Source organism: Anopheles gambiae, chromosome 2, assembly GCF_943734735.2.
Source record: "Anopheles gambiae chromosome 2, idAnoGambNW_F1_1, whole genome shotgun sequence".
Classification (NCBI taxonomy): Eukaryota; Metazoa; Arthropoda; class Insecta; order Diptera; family Culicidae; genus Anopheles; species Anopheles gambiae.
This window is the reverse complement of record NC_064601.1, coordinates 116,725,415-116,741,144: the sequence shown is the minus strand read 5'-3', so window position 1 is coordinate 116,741,144 and position 15,730 is coordinate 116,725,415. Positions and strand designations below refer to the sequence as shown.

Below are 15,730 nucleotides of genomic sequence, written 5' to 3'. Positions count from 1 at the left end.
GAAAGTTTTATAAGGAAACCAACTTTCAACACACATTCTGCCCGACAGGTGGTTTCTCTACACATCTTGGTGCTTTCGTCAAATAATTTAAATGCTCAGTTTCTTTCGTTGAAATATGGACATTACATTTTAATCATCAATTATTTATTTTAAAACAATATATCGTTTGACCATCTATCCTCTCCTACCTCCCGGGGAGAGTACACTTACCCGCAAAGAAGCTCTGCTACTTGTTCCGGCGTTTTCGAAAGAATGGTTTCCGGATTGGTGTACCCATTTTTGGGATCGTTGATGCGCTCGTAAATTTGACGATAGATTGCAATGATTACGTTGAACGATCGCTTCTGCACCGTTGCCCGATGTCCGCTGCTGAGCAGTAGATTCACCTGCGGGACTAACAGTATTTCAGGAGTTTGGAGAAATTGTTCCAATTTAACCTGTGAGGAGTAAAAGTAGAATGTTAACAACCGCTCTATAGTGAACGTTTCTCTAGCTTACAACAAAGGTCTGCAGATGTCTTTGATCGATCTGTGAAGCATTCCCCTGGAGCACGGTGTAAATGGGGCCCAGATTTAGATTCGCCACCAACGAGGAGGCCTGCTCCGAGGTTAGCGTATCGATCTGAGCGTCCGACTGAGCACGCAGCCGTTCCAGCCGCTCCTCCATGTACTCGTAGATGGAAATGACACTTTCTATCTGATACAGCGAGTTCAGCAGATACACAGCCATGTCCGTCGTGGGCAGATGGGAGGCCGACTCTTGTACCGACTGCAGCAGCGGATCAATGACACAGCCGACAATCTTCACAATGTCCGTCTGACTGCCGGCAACCATGCTGGCAACGGAAAGGATCTCCTTCAGCAGATTCAACAGCCGGCCGACGCTAGGCGATGGGACCAGATCCGTCTGCGGGGGCTCCAGTCCCAAGCGATTTTCGTTCGGACCTTGAAGCAGCTGCTTCACCTGGAATGTAAGACTGTTGAGGTACGTCGTTTCGGAGAACAGCTGCATATCGGCCATGCACTGCTCCAGCTGGCCGCCTTTCACGATGCCATTTATCATGTTCTGGTAGAACTTGATCAGATTGAAGATGGAGTACAGAATGATGGTGTCCTTCTCCGCGTTCAGGATCGTCTCCACGCGCACACGCAGCGGATGGCACACCCCGTCGGACAGGTTTATCATGGCCGATTGAATCTGCTCGGAAATGTCCTCCTTGTCACAGTTGCGCACCAGCATTTGCAGGTTTTCCTTTTCCGGAGGCAATATTTGATGGATGTACGCAAACATATCGCCAATGTAGCGCTTTGGATCGTGCGCAAGCATCTCTATCGGGCGTGGATTTCCTCCCGGGCCACCTATGGTGAGGGCATCGATGAAACTTCGCACAACCACCGAACGACGCGCGGTGGAGTACTCATCAATGACATATTTGAACAGCACTGGTCGCTCCTGCAATCTTGCCATCGCTTCCACGATCAGTACACCCATTTCGTTGGACTCCACATTGCGGCAGTGCGACTGTGTCCATCGGTACAATCGTTCCAGTGCCGCTTCCTGGTGCAACGTCATCTCCTCCATTATATCCAGCGCTACCGTTTGATAGCCACTCTGCATCAATGTCCGACAGTCGGTATGAATGCGCTGAACTCGATCCAGCACCTGAAAAAACTCGGCCGTAATCGGTGCATCCCGCTTCGCTCCGTACAGCATTTGGTGTTCGGCGACGGACAGCTGAAACCGGGACAGAAACCCACTCGCAATCTTTTGCTGGATCTGCAGCTTGGCATTTTCTTCCTGCAAGGTGTTTGCCTGCTGGATGAGGTCCTTCGTTTGGGCTTCGGTGTTACGCAGCTGCGACTTCATGCTGTCGACCGATTGGCTCATCGAGTTGATGTCATCGCAGATACCGTCCAGCGCTTCCTTCACTTCCTTGAAGGCGCTTAAAAAGTTCTAAAAAGCAAAACAACATTGTATTAGAATAGGAAACGCATCAAATGCACGGAACACCTTACCTGATTGATTTCCAGACTTCTTTTCTCGATTTGCGATCTCAAGTTACGACGCGATTGAAGAGTGTTTTCCTTGAAGAAGGTGGACAGATCCGAAAGTGCGTCCAGCGTTTCGCGGTCTGTTTCGATGCGTGATTCCAGCACTTTGTTCAACCGCTGTTGAATGTAGTCCTCTTTCTCGTCTACCGGCTGCATTTTGGATTAAATTGAATGCGAAACGATACTTTTGGGGAGCAGAAACGGCGATTGCCTTCGTGTCGTTCCGGCCGTGTCGTGTTTGTTTTGATGTGTTGCATGTTTTTTTTCTTCCACTCGACCTGTCAAAACGTCGCCACCCAGGTGACAAAATGAGGGAAGCAGCAATGCGCTAACAAGGTGTGAAGAGAGGATTGCATACATTTAGGCGCATATCGATCGGGAAACTCAAAAGCTCAAAAGCACCTTGAAACAATCTCTATTTTCCGCTTTTTGTGGGTTTGCACTTTCTTAAATTAATATGCACCTGTGCAGTAGCTAGCTCGTTATGATAATATATTCCTTTTGCAATGCTTTTTAGTTATAATATCACACTTTAGCGCATGTTTAATCAGTGTAGGATTTCAATACATTTAACCTTGATAACATTGACTAAGAATAATCGACTTGAAAGCATAGGAAAAATAGCAGAAAAAAGTTTGATTAAGGATAAAAAAGAATTAGGCGCAATGGTTCTTTAAAGATAAAAAATCTATGTATTTGTAAAACCAATACAAACATTGGGCTGACACCGTTAGCTGTTTCAAGCTCAGGGTCCGTATTTTGATTGGGTGCCATGTTAAGGCAAACAAAACTCCACAATAAACATAATGTAGCTGTGCAGCATATGGCGATACTAAAATAAACTTTGCATGCTAAAAATAGCTGTTTGCGGTGAAAGAACTTGTTGAATATTTAAACTATTGTGCTGTTTCACATATGGCACTACGGAGTCTGGTGAAGGTAAAAGTGTGCAATTTGCATGATGAAAGGTAATAAAACAGATATTCATCTGACTAATTTCTACACATTCTATTTACGCTAATAGTATAATACATCATCATACAAAGCATAACACAGCTCATGGATCATACAAGAACATTAAACCCCAATGCAAGCTTTGGAAAGTAACAGTGGAAATTCTCCCCTTAAAATAAAAGCTCTCTAAAGTAACAGAAGTAAAATAAAACCAAATCACGTAAAAATACGCCAGAACAACAGCACGAAAGGGACCAAACGTTCTTTGAGCGGATTCTAACAAGGGGAAAATTGTCGGAGCTTACTGAGAGCAGCAGCAGATGGGAAAAGCTTGATAAGGAGAAGCAGAGAGCTTTTCATTTCGGAGCATTTTCCCCATTTCGGCTGCAATAGGCGGGAAATCTACTCTCAATGTCGGGTCCTCGTACGGTCCTCGGTAAACTATGGTCGAAACTCATTGCTGAATGGAAATAAACTTTGAAGTCACATTAATTTGGAACATGAATTTGACCATAGAAACTATCATTTTCTATAAAGAGCACAAAAATTTGAAACAAAAATATATATTAGCCAAGTAATTATAATAATTTAGTAACATATTTTAAATAACCCAATAATAAATGTGTTTTTTTTTTTTGACGATCAATCATCTGCCAAGTGTGTAGTGTGCCGACACGCGTCCAGCACTGTAACCGCATGGAGCTTGCTCGGAAGGAAGCTTGCTCGCTCGAAGAGCAGGAGCATCAACTACAGTTCCATACTCAGTCGCGACCATACCGACGGCTGATTCGGCTGACACGGAGCATTACGAAACGTACGCTGTCTTGAACATCTGGCCGGGAAAATCGTTTTTCTCCGGCAAACTCGTCGCGAGTGTGTTGTTTTGCTCGGACCAGAACGGATTGGAGGAATTCTGCTTCGTGCGTGCTTGCTCGTCCGCTAAAGGTGGTGCGTGCGTGCATGCCGCGTGAGTCGAAATTGCCGCCGTTGTGCTGGCTGCTCTTGCAGGTGTGTAAAGGTGTGATCAATAATCCGTTGGGTTGGTGTACGATCGTGATGTAATAATGTGTGTTTGAGATGAAATGAATCAGAGTTGTGTTTAAAGTGTAGTGATGCAGTTCATACAGCTGTGCGACCATATTAATGAGGGTGTTCTGTGATCCACTAGGAATTAGATATTAGAACATTCAAGTGTTGGTGGTGATTAGACACTGTGGTCGGCATGGTTATGGCCGATTGGGGGTGTTTTGCACCTGCAACAGGACCACTACACTCGCTACTTACTACCCTTCGCCGCGTACCCATTTTTCTAATGATAATTGCAAGCTACCACTTGCACAAACCGGTCACGAGCACTTGACCGACCGGTTGCAACACACAAGTCGCACACTCGCAACACGTGCGCCACTTTCCGTCCACCAGGGTCAGGGAGGTGATCCTCCTGACACATACACTAACACACTACGGCACACACAAACACACAAACATACTGTGAGAAGATGCTGCGAGTGCAGTGAAGTGTCCGTAGTCATCCCAGCAAGCGAGGATATCAAGTGTAGCCAAGCGATAAGGCTTCGCAGCAAAAACGGGAAGGGCAGTGGCCGAGGGCAATTGTCACGACACTATCCTGCCGGCGGCGGCACTGCTTTTCTTCCTTTTTTTCTTCTTCTCCGTACACTTTCGTACTTTAAACGAAAAGTGTTGTTTTCCTTTCTCCCAAATGTGTTGTTTTGTAGCAGCAGCGGCAGCAGCAGCAGCTGCCTACTCCTCGCCTACTCTTATGTGTGTTGCGACAAGAGATTGTGCAAAACGTGCTTCATCAAATTGGGCTTCATCAAATTGGGTATCTGTCTCTGTATGGGATGTGTGCGCGCGTGTGTGTGTTGTTCTGAGTTGAAAGGGAAAATGGACAAGTTTTTTCGTATTTTTTTATTACTTTTATGTTTCGAGTGATGTTAAATTTGATTCAGTATGTTACAATTCTTCATCCGATATATCCGGCAGTAGAAACGGACGAAAATTGGTGTGCTAACAGACAGGTTCAATGTTCAAACGATTCTCCCCCCTGGCGTTGTGTGCTAATGAATGGAATAAGTTGCACAAATTTACAAAAAAAGGGTGAGGAAATGTGTCACCTGCACCTGAACCTGAGTGAACGAGTCAAGTGCAGTGAAAAACAAACAAAAGCGACAGCTGACATAAAGACACACACACACAGAGACGTGCACAAACGTGTACAGATGAAAGGAAAGCAATGAAAACATGTATGCGAAGCCTTTTTCCCGGATCGATCAAACGGCTGACAAGACAGATGGCTGGCACGTGTTTTTAGAGAGAGAGGGAGAGATAGAAAAAAAGGAAACGATAGATAACGACCAATGCCCCAGTGCTCTAGAATGATAAACAACGCGCGTACAAACAATCTATCCTATGATCTAATAGTATAAAGCGTCGATGTGTGTCTGTGTGCATGTTTGTTCTAACGCCTACTATGGCGTTGATTAAGCTACAAAGAGCACAAACAAATAAACACCGTACAGGTGTCATGGGACAGATCGAACTGTCATCCCTTGGTCAACAGAGCGCGTCTGATCAGATTGTTTAGTACTGTACTGTAGCGCTCCATAGCTGTCTTGTGGTGGTAGTATTTTGAGGTGAAAAAGTGAGATAGTTTTGCCACCACCTGAACTTGTGTGTCCCGAGATGGTGTCCGAGATTTGGGCCCGGTGGTGTAAGTTAATGTCGAATTTCTAGCAGTTCTTGTCTTGCCGAACATCTGGCATTTGGGGTGAGTGTGAGAGAAACCACCATAACCCTGCTCGCTGTATGTGTGTGTTTAAGCTACAAAGTTTACGATCTAGTTAGCACCATGCTCTGATGGTGCCGCTGACTTTGGTTGCCATGATTTTATTAGCTCGGCTTCGTTGCCTGGGCAGTTACGGACACAGTTCGGACATTCGCGCAACGGACGTTTGAAAAGAAAACAGCGTATCTGTTTTACAACATTAAACACCGCGGCACCCGCGGCCATCTGTATTGTTTTAATTGCGTAAAGAGCAGTTTATGCAATAACAAACAAAAAAAAGAAAGGATGATGTCATCGTGAACCATTTTGAGACTAATTCTATGCTGACGCAAACAAAACGGGGTCCCAAAAAGCATAACTTTTTTTAAACAAATCCAACTCAACGATGCAGTTTATCAATTAAGCTTTTTTTTCGCTATCGCCTCCGCGAAATGACCCTCCTATCTTAGGATCGTAAGGACGTATAGGTCAGAGATTTCAGTTTTAATTATCCTTCACCGGGTGTGCTGGCTGGCTGTAACAAGAGGCGGTCAGGCGTTCTCTGTCTGATGATTGTGCTTCTTTCACCAATTACGGGACACACACACACATTTCGTCTCCTGGGAGAAGTTATCAAAAAAAAAAAAAACAACCTTTGAGTGAACCTTTTAATGCCGGCACCATAAAACAAAGTTAAGCACAAAGTTCGGTTTGTCTTTGTCACTCCTTCACATGGCGGAAATGATCTGTGATCCATCGAGAAGCAGGGCGCTTTTTTGGGGCTAATCCTTTGCTGGCAGTTTTCTGTTTTTTGCATCGTGCAAAACGTGGGCCTCTACCATCATTAGAAGCAATTTTCATCTCATTTTCGAGTGAGGAGCCCCGTTTTTTTGTTTCTGCGTGGAACCAATTTTGCTTCCACTCTTTGGCTTGCGTTCCCTATTTGGTTACTGTTGTGTAATGAATACGGGCATCCGTTTTTATGTGCACTTTCCGCACAAAATTTTATTACACTTCCCCAGTGGGGCCCTTAATTTTCACCACCCAAAACAGTCCACCATTGGTGGTCAAATATGGCGAAGGGTTTGTGGCTTATTGGGAAAGGGAAATTATTCATAAACAGACAATAAAAACCCACACTTTCCACACAAACTGCGCCATTATCTGTTGCGTTTTTCCGGAGCATTAGTATGTCGGCTTCGGGGTAGATCAACTCTTCTACGTTCACAACTTCACAGGCCTGCTCACAGAAGACACCCCCAATGTTGAACTCCCATTCTGTATGACGCGCAGAAGAGGCAGTAGTCAATCAATCTTTTGCTTTTGCGTCCATTGGCGCTCCACACGTCCGCAAATAGACGGCGATGATTTCCGATTCCGAAAAGCTTGCCGCATCACACTTCCTTAAAGAATGCCTCGACCATGTAAAGCACAGTTTACCCGGAGGGCGAAAAAAAATCGAGAAGAAATCGATGAGAAACCGACGTTGTTGAACTCGGTCAATCGTTATCATTATCATCACCATCACATCACCGTGGTCGTCGTCGTCGTCGTCGTCGTCTGGAACGCCTTCTTCTCCTCGATTGCTCCGAAAAGGTGGTAACTTTTTCCCCAAAACCGGGAAAAGGTCACCCGCGTGGCAGGATAGTACGGGGAGGAACGGGGGATGGAAGGCATAATTAATCGCCAAGCCTAGACTTTTTTTTCGCTGTGTGGGGGCGAACACACACACACACACCAACGAACAGAACAGAAGGATGACATTTTCATCGAACGTTCGGCTACATCGATTTTTGCCTTACCTGTGTGTTTGCGGAGCCAACTTTTTCCGATATAATGAGTCCCCTTCAGCTCGGCTCAATCCGATGAAGTTTTGTTTTGGGGGAACTACAGTGCTGCGAGTTCCATTTGTGGCCACTTGCCTCCCTTGTCAGCTGAGCTCAAATCAGTGGACATCGAAATTCATGCTTCATCGGCCGTGCTTCAGCCTTCGATCAGGACGACGACGACGGCGACAACGACGTCGACACCTTCGATCGTCGGCGTGACGAATTTTCCCTTCGGTAGGGACAAACTATTTTTGGAACACACTCGAGCCGGCACGAGCCACCACCTCCCATGCCCCTTTAGGCGTTCTTCCGGCTAACGCCACGCGCGTGGGAAAGGATGTTACAAAAGCGTGTTTGTGCAGCGAGCAAGTAAAAGGGCGAACACAAGAAGCTTTTGCTTCATCCCCCAAAAAACGTAACGATCTATCCACCGGCATTTGCTACTACCAACACTACTACTACTACGAATAGTAATAATACAGCCGGTGTACCCTTGTACCACCTAAAGCAACTGTGTTCTTTGCTCCAAACACAGTCCGGGAACATTTGAAACATTTGCCTGGGAAGTAAATTTCGCTGTAGGGGAACATGGGGTGAAATGGACAGTATGTTTTGACAGAAGCAACATGATGAGGATGTGGTATAAGCTAAGGTCGCCACAATAAACTAGCTTTACATGCATACAATTGTGCTGTATGTATACTACATCGATAAGATACTGAAAACACGTAAATTATTGAAATATTCCAGCATTTGACTAAATTATTTAATAAAACACTTAAATACTAAACTTTAATTTCTCAATTCTACCGCGATGCAAGAGCTTAAACCAAAGCCTTAAGTTCAATGTTGTGGTCCATTTGGCCCCTTTAGTTTTGATGTGTAAGACCATTTTGCCCCTTAGGCAAGACCATTCTACCCCGAACAATATATTTTCACGACTTTTGACGTTGATTAAAAAAAATCATTTTAAACGTATATGTTTGTTATTATTGCGTAAACTTCCGATTTTTATCCATGAATAAGACGTTAAAATCGATTCAATTGCCGTCAAAATATCGGTGTAAAGTGGTGTAACCAATAAGATACACAGCAAAATCCTTAATCGGTCCATTTTGCCCCACTTTCCCCTACTGCTGCATACACTGCTCTGTAATTCCGGCAATGTAGCTGCTGCTGCTGCTGCTCTAGGAGGAGCTTCTTCTTCGTTCGAGTTCCTGCAAACACACAGTGTGTTGGATCCATCCCAAAAGCAAACTGCTATAACAAGGGACCCTTTTTTCACCGAACCTTAGTGCCTTAAAGTGCTTATTCCGATACAGTAAACTGTAAGACTGTACAGCACCCCGATGGCCTGTGTGTGTGAGATATGTACGGAGCAAAAGTAATGCCCCTTTGCTCTTTGGGTGGCAACAATTTCAACCCCGAAAACGGAGGATTCTTTTGAGGATAGATAAAAACTCTTCTCATTTTAAACTGATTTAGAAAGAAGAAGAAAAAAAACGACCACATCCTTGCAATAAACTACCCATGCTGCGCGATAAGCGCCAAACTTTTGTGTGACTGGTCGCTGGCACACAAAGGTCGTCCCAGGTTGACCCCCTTTTCAGGGGTGACCTTTTTTTGCTGTTGTTGAAATATTGTCTAAAGAACAGTTCCTAGAAAACATTTCAATTTCACTGTAATGAGATAAAAGGCGCCCAGCGGTACGGTGTTCTATGTTAATTGAAACCAATCTCACCTGAAGGCAGGAAACACGGTGTGTACTGTACTGCCCTAAGAACGAACAACGAACAATCTTTGCCGGCCTCGGCGCGAAATGTCTTTGAATTTCCCAAATCGAACTCCCAAGCCTTTTCCCCCTCTGTTCTTTGCTGTTTGTCTAGACTTTTCCGAAAACCGCATTACTTTGAGAAGAGGTTCGTTTAGAAGGAGGTTAGATGGAGTCCGAGATGCGGCGGGATACGCGTGGGCCTTCCGGCCATGCTTTAGAACTCCAATGAATGATTATCTACGCAAGAGAACGTTCAACACAAAGGGTGAACCAGAACCAGAAGGTGGCAACATTTGAATGTCATTTGCAATTAAATGTCTGCTGTGTGGCGGCGCTGGTGGTTGTGCCTGCATGGTACGATTATGCAAATATTGGTGTGCTCTGTGTGCGAGTCGAAAGCGAGAGAGAGCGACCAGAATCAACTCCCACAAGAGCTCGCAGGATAAATATATGCATACTAAGGTAGGTAAACCACGCATCGGCCGGGTACTCGGGTACTCGGGCAAAGGGCATTAGAACCCATCCGGGTTTTGGGATTGGAGCATCCAGATATGCAAAGAAGCTGCAGGCGCGAGGCGCTCTCCTTTGGGTGAATAATTAAAAACACCAAGCAGGCAAGCAGGTTTGTGTAGTAGGCCCAGGTGGAATCGCGTGACATAATACGCAACCGTTGTTTGTAACCTGAGCCAGTCGTCGTCGTTGGTAACCGTTAAACCGCAACACGCGGAGGAATACTTGCGTTCCTTATTAAACCGCTTGTCAGCACGGGAGGAGGATAAAAAGAAAGAACCTGATCTTCTGCACGCAGAAAGCTGACACGCTCCTGGCTGGCGGTGTTGTTGAACCACCCGAGAATCAAATATTTGCCGACGAGAAATTCCTCACGTCCTGGGCGCACCAATGTCTGGTGTAGATTTCTTCGGGAATTGCTTCGTAATTCAATGGTTTGCGACGTGACTGATACCTTCCAGGACTTTAATACACAGCTATAGCTTCCCGTTGGGTGGTTCTTGCATGTTAAGAATCTTACTCTTGATGGATGACGTTGAGCAGGGCAGAAATGTCCCATCAGAGGGGGGGGGGGGAAAGGTGGCCCCACTTGTACTTCAGATTGCACCGGCGAAAACGGTATTTACAGGTAGGTCGCACCAGGTCCAGGTTGATTTAGGTGTCGAAATGTGAGGAGTTCATTACCATAAAATCGATGAAGCTGTTTACGTAAACAAAAAAAAAGGGAAGGGTTCTCTCTCTGCCGTCCAGAATACTGGGAACATGGGACGAGTGTACTTCAGCCCGGAAAGAATGTATTAAAATAATTGATCGTTCATGCGGATGCGCCCAGGAATGTTGGCGGGTGCCGGATTTAGACGGTCCTACATACATACTACACACAGTGTACGGTGACGTAGTGTTGTATATATATTCGTCATCACTATCGCTTGCGTCACAGTTAGCTTCCAGCTGTTTCTTAGAGCATTGCGTCTTTTGCAAACGATGTGCTCAGAGCTAACGCTGTACTGTAGCCTATTGGAGGAACGCTTTAAGGTTATAAAAATAGCGTTCCTCCAGTCAGGATAATATTAAACTTCTCCTAGCAAAGAAAGAGCCATTTTTGGCTTACGTCTAGTAGCTTCGCGTGAGGTGTCGTCCATATGAACAGCTCCCCAGCCAGCCCCAGATTCCGCCCCTTGCGCTTTGTACGCGCTGTGATCACTTGCTGAGCGCGTATAGCAAGCGTCGCAACAATTCACGCACCGCCAACCACCGTCTAAGATCTCCATGGAGAACATGGATACATGTGTGTGTTTTTCTTTTTGGCGCAAAGAAAAAGAAAGGACGCGTAAATGGAAGCATCACGCCCCAAAAGGAAGCAGCACGCGTGTGCCTGTAAAATCGTTCAGTGCGCGTGGGAGCATATGTTGAGGTATGAATAAATTATGGCGAAAAATTCAATTGACACACTTGATATGCTCAATTATGCGTGGTGGCGGTTGGCGGTAGGGCAGGGAGCAGATATACATGCTCCATTTCATAGCCCCAATTGGAGAGAGAGGCCGTGGCAACTGGTAGGCAGATTTAGCTCGCAAGCCTCATTGATTATTCATATTTGTTTGTTAATCAATTTCCGTACCTTCGGTTTATGTTGGGGAGCGTGGGAAAACTATTGGCAAACCACATCAGTTGTAGCACTGGTTGTGTTGTGGTTTAGTGGAACTTGTTATTGCTATGTGGTTTGTGAACGATGGCAACTTGTCAGTTACGATTGATAATGAGGATTTATGATGAAACGTAACGCTGGGGAATAATCGAGTATTTTGTATTTTGTTGATGTCACACGCGTGAATCTGTGCGTGGTTGAACATCCAAAGTGATTAATTACATGCAATGTAATCCATCACAATCAAGGATCTTCTCCAACAAATGCATTTGCCAAAGTTCCTAACTTCATGTCTCGATTCAATCCAGAGACATTGAATAGGGATTTAGAGTCGTTTATTGGTAACCGAGGTCACATAAATACACTTAACGCGGCAAATAGATTATTTCCCCAGCCACAAACTACCCATCCGGAATCAGATGGCGATAAAGCTCGAGTTATAGATCCGAAGTAAAAATAATACTGTAACCACTTTCTCTCCAAACTCTCCAAATACAGTTGTTTCTCTGATTGCCGCCAGTAACAGAAATGGGGTTCCGTTTCCGAAAATCTTACTGCTTGCAAATGGCCACACCGGTTCGGGGCAAACGCCGGCTGGGCGATATTCCGGTTTGATTAATTCCGTAATCGAATTACATTAACCGTTCTGTTTTCATGTTCGCCTGCAGGCACCACGGAAAAGGTCAGAATCTTTTGGGAACAAATCATTCGAAAGCGAGGGGGCAAATCACAGCTCGAGGTAAATTCATTTCTTCGGTATACATTTGTTCTTGAGGCGATTGCAAAGAGAAGCAAAAGAAGGAATACAAGAGTCGTAATGTTATGCGAGATCGACACTGTGGCCCTTTGACTTTCAAGCGAGCATTGGGGTGTAGTGCCGAGTTTCGTTTTGGAAATAAAAATCCACAGAAAGTTGGACCAACTCCAACCAGCTCCAAGTGCACAAAACAAAGAGAAACTGTGTGTGTGCGAGAGAGAGAGTAAGAGAGAATAATTGAATGATATTGTAAGTAGCATTGAATGTGTTTATTCTTTGGATTTATTTTTAGTTATCCATCTCCGGATCTGAGCACACACAAACACCCTGGATCCCGACCAAGACCAACCCAGCGTGTGAAGGTCATTAAGACACCCGGACCGACCCCGTAGACTGTCGGCGTGTGATGGTGTGATGGTCTTACGACCTCGAAAACAAGTATTGTTACTTACACGTGCAGTGTAAGTTTTCAAATCTTTGGCGAAAATCAAACAAATCCTCAAGGAAGGTTACAACCTCCCCGGAAGTAATAGCAATATATTAAAAGTTCAGAACATCGTACGTGAAAAGTGATAAAAGAATCTTCCTCGTTTTCCGACATCAAAATCGACCTGGAAAGCTGGTGCATGTGATTGTGTCCCCGATTGTGTGTTTCACCTACGAAAATGTCCCCAGTGACCAGTGACCAGTGACCGGTGTGTGTGTGTATGTGATGCCATAATGACCGTCCATCATCGAGAACGTCACCTTGGTGCTTGGTGTGATGAGTGTGCGTTCAATCAATCGTAGTTGGCAGGGCGTTACCAAGTGTACGCAGCAGCAAAGGGCAGCAAAATGAAACGAAAGTCCAAAAACCCACCAAGAGGAAGGTGCCTGTTGTGGTGAGTGGTGTGCGTTGCGGTTGCAATCGGAAAAAGCTTCTGTGACGTGAAGTGATTTGAATTTCGAGCACCCCCTGCCCTGGGTGTGGCGTAAGTATTGCAGTGTAGAGCAGCCGTGTGATGTGTTGCAAGTTGTCTCTCCCCCACGAGGAACGCTCGAAAACATTCGGGCAGTGTAGGCGATGAAGTTAACCCTTGTGTAGATACCCCTGTTCTCCGCACGCTCTAATCAGGCAAAGGAAAGTTGAAAAATCTAATCCAACTGCAAACGCGTAGAGCGTAGTGTAGAGAGCGGTTCGGTAGAGCTTGGCGGTGTGTTGGCGGTGTTGAGTCAGGTGGACCGGTCCTAACCACCACCACCACCACCACTAGCACCTCTTTTGACAGGCACGGGTATCACAGCACCGGTACCAAAATAGCCGACAAAGTGTGGCAACGGATTCGATCCCCCCGGCCGCGGCGGGCCGCGGGTGGATATGTGATCCCGCGGGCGGATGCGCCCCGGCCCAGCACCAGCGTCATGGAGGACACAATCATCGAGGTGGTGGACCGGGATAGCTTGCAGCAGTCGCGGATGGCGCTGCCCCCGCGCTACCGCTTCCGGGATCTGCTGCTCGGTGATTTCGCTTTCAACGACGATGGTGAAAGGTAGGTGTACGCGTTCGCATTCCTCTTCTTCCCTCGTCTCACGCAGGTGCTCACAACTGACAACTACTGTGTTCTGTGTACAATATACGTTGCTGTCGAGTTTGCTGGAGAGGGAGAGATTTACTGCCACGGGATTGACTTGGACATTGACGCGATACCAACGCGACAGGACAGGGACAGGCCAAAAGCATTCCCTCGTTCTGAAGCCGGGATGCTTCAAATTGGTGGCATTCGAACACAAAGCTAGTTTCGGTTGACATTGGATAAGGTTTCCTTGGCGACGGCATAAAAGAAGAAGAAGAGCGCTAGCATGAATGGAAATTGCATTAGCTTGCAGTGCAATCTGTGCATTGTCGTTGCTCTTCACGGTGGAATGCCACCGTACATACCGATGCAATGCAAGCACACGAGCAAAGAATATAAGAACTTTTGCATAGAGTTTTGTGTGGGTAGCTGTGATGGATTCCCAACAAAGAAAGGTACGGATGGAACGGTTCAGATAATAGAGATATGGGAAAATAACTACGATAAAACACATGCAAGCAAGCATTGCTTTACAATGAGTGGTTCTGAATTGGACGTGCGGTAAATTCTTTTCCTCGGACTAAAGTCCTCTCCTTTAAAGCGATGGAGCTTTTTGCTTGCTAACCCATCGAACGAATGCTTCCCGAAAGACTCTGAGATAATTATCTGATAGGAGGGAGGACGAAGCTTAACGGATTAGTTACATTCGTGGAAGACAAACTTCAACCGAATCGCTTAATTGGTGTTTTAAACGAAGTTCTGGCAAAGTTCTATTTACACAATCGGTTAACCACACTCACACTCAACCCTTCCCGTCTCAGTGCTGGACAAGTGCTGTGCTCATTGATTACATTCGGGCTCCTCCTTATCGTTGGTAACAGCATCGAGTTGCTCCAATCGTTGGCCACAACGACGACTCTACTATGGTCGTTCGATATCGATTGGTTGCATGGCCGGCGTTTCGGTGCGTTTCGATCGAAATTGGAACTATGTGGTCATCACCATTTGGACAATAGTAGGGTTTTTGGTATTGTTCTTGGATATTATGGCCAGCATGTGAGCCCTTCCCCGGGGAACCATGAGGACTTGTTCGAAAATCCCTTAACAATGACACACACACGAACATAGACACACATGCCATGTATGTGAGTCTGACTGCATGCGATATGTAATCAACGTCGGGCAGCCGCATCTACGCGGCCAGATGGATCGATTCGAGGTTTTCGCTTTTCTGTTCGCTGTTGTTAGCGCGCGCCGTTCATACAATAGTTCATATCATGAAGCTTTTTGGCATAGAGCCATTCTACCCAAACTAGCCTGACGATCGTTCTCTTTCACGAGCATAAACAATTCCCCTTAATTATAAACGTCCCGCTGTGCAGTTGCGAGGGGAGATCGTGTGATGCTAAATATCTTGTCCACAAATGTCCATATTTTATTTCTCACACACACAAACACTCACCTGGATTGGATGGTAGATGGAAATGCTCCCGCTGTGAAATACTTGCCATTAAAATGAACCATTCTGAGGCGTGCATTTATATAATTTCATTCCTCTATTTTCGCAACCCAGCCCGAAGCACACCGGTTTATAATAGAAAAGCTTAATCTGTTTGCGCCATCGTGGGCAAACAGATGGTTCGTGTGTGTGTGGCATTATTTGTATTCTCCCCGAACATCCCCCGGCCTATCGAATCCCGATTGAAAATACGTCAAACACTATTATCCGACCGATTTGCTGCATCACCGTTTCCGGACGGACAGACAACCACACCAGACGAATGCTCACGATGAACCTCGTATTCGGATGCAAATCGGGCTCGAATGTGGTTATAATCCTTCACTAAAGGTTCTGCCCGATGTCTGATG

The 15,730-nt window shown here is 45.7% G+C and overlaps 2 protein-coding genes across 2 annotated transcripts in view; one reads left to right on the top strand and one right to left on the bottom strand.

The window, feature by feature from the left end:
- Nucleotides 1-127: 127 nt before the first annotated feature.
- On the bottom strand, nt 128-2,314 carry LOC1269641 (conserved oligomeric Golgi complex subunit 6). The gene is made up of 3 exons (XM_308285.4): nt 2,016-2,314; nt 499-1,953; nt 128-437 (listed from the first exon to the last, which is right to left on the bottom strand). Exons 1-3 carry the CDS (start codon nt 2,205-2,207, stop codon nt 207-209), a joined length of 1,878 nt encoding a protein of 625 aa, XP_308285.4. The 5' UTR covers nt 2,208-2,314; the 3' UTR covers nt 128-206.
- A 1,464-nt stretch (nt 2,315-3,778) lies between these two features.
- LOC5667033 (potassium channel subfamily T member 2) overlaps nt 3,779-15,730 on the top strand; it is a 150,290-nt gene continuing 138,338 nt past the window's right edge. The window contains exons 1-2 of the mRNA XM_061648711.1: nt 3,779-4,013; nt 12,601-13,837. Coding sequence (XP_061504695.1) covers nt 13,710-13,837 — 128 coding nt within the window. The 5' untranslated portion in view covers nt 3,779-4,013; nt 12,601-13,709. The remainder of the gene's footprint in view (nt 4,014-12,600; nt 13,838-15,730) is intronic.

What these genes read in the sequence shown, in the direction of transcription:
- LOC1269641 (XM_308285.4), bottom strand. Translation starts at nt 2,207, where the DNA reads ATGCAGCCGGTAGACGAGAAAGAGGACTACATTCAACAGCGGTTGAAC. An exon ending in GAAGTCTGGAAATCAATCAG is followed by an intron (nt 1,954 to 2,015) that starts GTAAGGTGTTCC and finishes TTTGCTTTTTAG; the next exon opens with AACTTTTTAAGCGCCTTCAA. An exon ending in GACATCTGCAGACCTTTGTT is followed by an intron (nt 438 to 498) that starts GTAAGCTAGAGA and finishes TACTCCTCACAG; the next exon opens with GTTAAATTGGAACAATTTCT.